This window comes from Gadus chalcogrammus, chromosome 3 (assembly GCF_026213295.1).
Source record: "Gadus chalcogrammus isolate NIFS_2021 chromosome 3, NIFS_Gcha_1.0, whole genome shotgun sequence".
NCBI lineage: Eukaryota > Metazoa > Chordata > Actinopteri > Gadiformes > Gadidae > Gadus > Gadus chalcogrammus.
The window spans coordinates 12,399,344-12,404,343 of NC_079414.1; the positions used below are offsets into that span (position 1 = coordinate 12,399,344).

At 42.6% G+C, this 5,000-nt stretch overlaps 1 protein-coding gene across 1 annotated transcript in view; it reads left to right on the forward strand.

The window, feature by feature from the left end:
• LOC130379049 (dynein axonemal light chain 4) overlaps positions 1 to 2,185 on the forward strand; it is a 4,399-nt gene extending 2,214 nt beyond the window's left edge. The window contains exon 4 of the mRNA XM_056585630.1: positions 570 to 2,185. Coding sequence (XP_056441605.1) covers positions 570 to 734 — 165 coding nt within the window. The 3' untranslated portion in view covers positions 735 to 2,185. The remainder of the gene's footprint in view (positions 1 to 569) is intronic.
• The last annotated feature ends 2,815 nt before the right edge of the window (positions 2,186 to 5,000 follow it).

Genomic DNA, 5,000 nt, shown 5'->3' on the forward strand with positions numbered 1-5,000 from the left:
AAACAACATTTTAAAATATCGAAAGGTAATTTTGACTTGTGAAAACTAAATCACTACAAGTCAGCCCTACTGATTAAATGTTAAAACGGCTTGCCATGTCTCTATCTATCTATCTATCTATCTATCTATCTATCTATCTATCTATCTATCTATCTATCTATCTATCTATCTATCTATCTATCTATCTATCTATCTATCTATCTATCTATCTATCTATCTATCTATCTATCTATCTATCTATCTATCTATCTATCTATCTATCTATCTATCTATCTATCTATCTATCTATCTATCTATCTATCTTCCTCTCTGTCCTATCTCTCACACTCCCTCTCTTCCTGTCTCTATCTGGTCTCTCTCTCTTTCTCTCTCTGTTGCTCTCTCTCTCTCACTCCCTCTCTTCCTGTCTCTATCTGGTCTCTCTCTCTCTTTCTCTGTTGCTCTCTCTCACTATCTCTCTCACTACCACTCACCCTGTCTCTATCTGGTCTGTCTCTTTCTCTATGTCTCTACGTCACTCACTCCCTCCCCCTGTCTCTCTCCGGTCTCTTTCCGTTTCTCTCTCTCAGAGTGCGGCGAAGATGATCAAGGAGTCCATGGACAAGAAGTTTGGCAGCTCGTGGCACGTGGTGATCGGCGAGGGCTTTGGCTTCGAGGTGACCCACGAGGTGAAGAACCTGCTCTACATGTTCTTCGGAGGCAGCCTGGCCGTGTGCGTGTGGAAGTGTTCCTAGCCCCTCCCCTCCTCTCATCACGCCGCCTGTCCTCCATTGCGTCCGTCCTTCCCATCATTCCATCCATCTTCCCTCCTCACCTCTCCAACCACCGGGTTGTCTGAGTCCCCGACGTAGATCTGGAGAAACTCTGATAAAACAAGGGGAAAAGAGCGGGCTCATTTCATGGTATCCATTTATTAACACTGCGATGGGCTGCTGATGTAAAGGGTTGTTCGGTGCCAATCCCGTCCTGTCCTGGACCTCTGTGTCCCACAGGCTGGATGTGGCTCCACTGTATAGTTGGCTTTTATTGTTAAGTGACATATAATATAACTAAAGTTACAGCCATAACGTTTTATGAATGATAACATTATAAGATATTTGTTTTTATATTTTTCTTACGTTTTTTGCATCTCGGAACTCTTTGAGGTGCAAACGGTTCACCCACCCTCGTGTGGGGGATGCGCTAGTGACTTTGCACGCGGTTAGCGGCGTCGGTTTCCTTGTGTACTTATTAACCGGCCATCTTGGCTGTACCAGCCATCACTCGGAACGTGTGGTTTTATTTGAACTGTTTATTTTTATTTTTATTTGAAACAGGCGTTTGAAATGTTTATTTTTATTTTTATTTGAAACAGGTGTTTGAAATGCTGAGTACTGTATGCTCTCGCTCAGAGACTCCACCGATTAGACGTCCTTCTGCTCCTCACCCGTCCGTAGACACACCCTCTCCCTCCATGTATCCCAGATGCTGTAACCTCTCTCTCGTCTTTTTAATTGCATTCGTATTACTCTGTTACAATAATACTGTATATCCGGCCAGGGTCTCTCCACATTGTCCATTTTTTTTTAAACCACGTTTCTCTTCAGGGACTGTGTGTGCACGTGTGAATGTTTGTGTGTGCTGGACACACACAATATTTTTTAAGAAAAAGAAGAAAAGAAATTAGAAAAAAGGTCTTTCCTCTCTGCCCAAGGTTCTTTGCAATAGTCCTTTATGTTTTTCCTCCCCTACACTTTTATTATTCTTTACACTCTGTTTCCTTTGACTCTCTCTGTCCGTCCCCAGTCCCCCCCACTTTGTAGGTTTTCAACACAGTTTTGATGTGTGTAAATATTTTGATGCAACGATTGGGGATCACATGTGAAAAACGGAACAACGCTGAACACTGTGGTCTCAATACGATGAAGGGCTGTGCGTGTGCAGCCCAGACACTACAGACCAGGGTCTGCTTTCCTTCAGTTAAGGACATGTTTCAGGACTCGTCCGGTGTACAGATCCACAATAATCCCAACCTTATGGTTGATGTTGTTGATGTCAACGTTTTTCTTACGCTTTACTTTTACGTTCATACCAGTTTTAACAGACCCAAGCGAACAGACCTGTATGCGTGCTGTTCTGGTGATACAATAAACTTGAGTTGTGTTTTAAACAGATGTTTGATGCAGCGTTTCTCTTCCTGCCTTCTACAATGCAGTCTTTGTCTTCAAACAGACCAGTCAACACATGCTTTTTTTCTGGTAATTGTGATATTTGTTTTTAAAATATTTATTATAATATGATAATATCCTTCATATTACAATGATGTAGTATATATTTTGTAAACATTCAGAGGGCCATTTTGTTCAGAGAAATGCACAACACTCTAATTTAGCCCTGCTATACTGTTTGCTAGTCAAGATCGTTTAAAAGAGTGATGCTTTCTTATGGCATTAAACTATACCGAAAGAAAGATTGCATGGCATCTGGCTCATTCTCATTGAATAAATACTCTATTTTGAAAAAGAGGACTTATTGTCAGATAAATTCCAGGCATGAGCTAACAAAATGCCCTCATTTTAAACTCAAGTCATTGGAAATTCAGTAGCTTATGGATGATTCTATTTGTTTCACAGTCATCACTATCGTTTAACCTATCCCTATCAAATCACAATTTGCACTTTTCAAAATGGTGAAAAAGCAGAAATAAAATTAAACACAATAATAATGAAATGCGTTTGGGTGGTTCGAGGGTAAAACTGACGCAAATGTAGAATTAACATGCAGGACGGTGTAGCGACCAGTGTGTTGGAATCCATTTAGGTTCCTTACCCCATTATCAACAGTCACTGAGCATGATACCCTCACATGTATTCCTGCTCCATACTGACATGTATCTCAATTCACTGCAAGTCGCTCTGGATAAAAGTATCTGCTGAGCGATTTAAGTAAAGATGATGTTGAAATCATGTTTACTCAAAACACTGTGACCCCACTGGTCAGCCTGCCCTGTGACAAAACGAACAGAACACACAAACACATACTCTCTCATGCACTCTCACATAGAAATACAATTGCTGCCTTCATTATTAATTTCCTCATAAACCCCCGGTCAACAGTTGCAGGGAGGCGAGGCAGTTGGTGTCAGTGTGCAGCTCTCTCTGTTACAGAGATTCTTCTCAGAAGCAACACAGTGTGTGTCCCCCCCCCCCCCCCCCCCCAGGCTGGCTCCCATTCATTATTTACTGCTGATGCTCTTTATATCTCCCCACTTTCAAGCTTGGTCCTCCTGACTAAGTTAAATATTCATTCAAAGACTTGCAGAGTCACACTGACAACGCAAGCCAGTGGCATTTGATAATAACAATAAATAGGTCATATTCCATCCCAAACAACGTTATGGGGCTGACGGGGAGTCTTCTCAGTCTTAACCGAGGAGCATACGAGATAAAGATTAAACCTCAGGGGCTTACAGTGAATTTAGACTTATTATTAGGGTAGGGATGTTGCTTACAAATGTGCTTTTGACATAGGGAATTTAATTACAATTACAATTAGCACATCTAGCAGACGCTTTTATCCAAAGCAACTTACATCGGTTAATGCACACATTTGTGAGTGAAACACCCAAATGCGGCTACACTTTTCTGAGACTAGGAATCCTCTCTTTATCTCTAAACTTGCATAACTTACTTTATTTGACAGGTCTCCTAGAGGAGAGGTGTGACTTCCTGGTAAAATAAATGTAAAATCCCTTCATCAAAAACCTTAACCTTTCTGGGTTTCACTGGGTGTTGAAAGCAGCAGTGGCACAGCCATGAATCACCAGGAGACATTGAGTGATCCTGAGATGACGTCTGGCCGGCGCGGTGCTGAGACAGTGCCCCCATCAGTCCACAGGTAGCTGTCGTCTCCTAGCAACAACCTCAGGGATGTGTCTGTCCCTGAATGTTTGTGCCACTGAGTGTGTGAGTGATGTTATATGTGTGTGTGTGTGAGTGCTGTTCAATGCGATTGTGGGCGTGTTTGTACGTTTGTTTGAGTTTTTGTGCGAGTGCGTGTGTATGTGTATGTGTGTGTATGTATGATTGATTTGTTGTATGTGTTTTGAAAAAAAAATCTGAAGTGGTTGAGCGAGCTGAAGAAATGAGGGGGAGAGAGAGCGAGCGAGAGAGAGAGTCGGTGCGAAAGTGAATGACAAAGAGGGGGCAAAAGAGAAACAGTGGACAGCAGCATAGAAAAGGAGAGAGAGAAATAGAGTGCAAAAGAAAAAGAAAAATTGACATGAAGGGAAGGTCAAAAGAGGACCGAATCACATTAAAGGAGAGTTTCATGTTTCATTCACCAACTGCTGCGGGGACTGCTATAATTAAGAAAAGTTGAAATCCATTCCAATATGAATGTGTCATTGTGTGCATGCGTGCGTATGTGCGTGCGTCCGTGCATGTGTGTGTGTGTGTGCGTACGTGCATAGGTCATGCATATCAAAGCACAGGCAAGTGTGTGAAAAAGTGTAGGTCCATGCAGACCAACCACAGGCGTGCGTGTCCATTCCAATATGAATGTGTCATTGTGTGCGTGCGTGTGTGCGTGCGTGCGTGCGTGTGTGTGTATCTGTTTAAGCATCTGTATCCTTCTGTGCACAGAGGGTTTCATGTTAGTATAAAAAGGCAAGGCAACCACTATTTTGAATCCTTGGTCCAACTGACATTATTGCTGCAAACAAAGCCTGAACTTTCCAACCCTGTAAAAGACTGAACCGTTTTAAAACCCAGGTAGCTGCTGTAGGTGAAAAGAGGAGTGAAAGATAGGGACGGGTTTGAGGAACAAGGAAAAAGAGTCTGTGACAAATCAGCAAACTCTGCGTGTTTGGTGGAAAGTAGTGTTAAGTAAGGGGACGGGGGGACCGTGTTGTTTACAACCAGCGGTGTTACAACCCCTATCTGGAGCGGCTCAAACTCATGAGACGTAACAAACCGAAAGGCAAAAGGGGGTGATCTGTCTCAACACAACAAAAGAGAGGA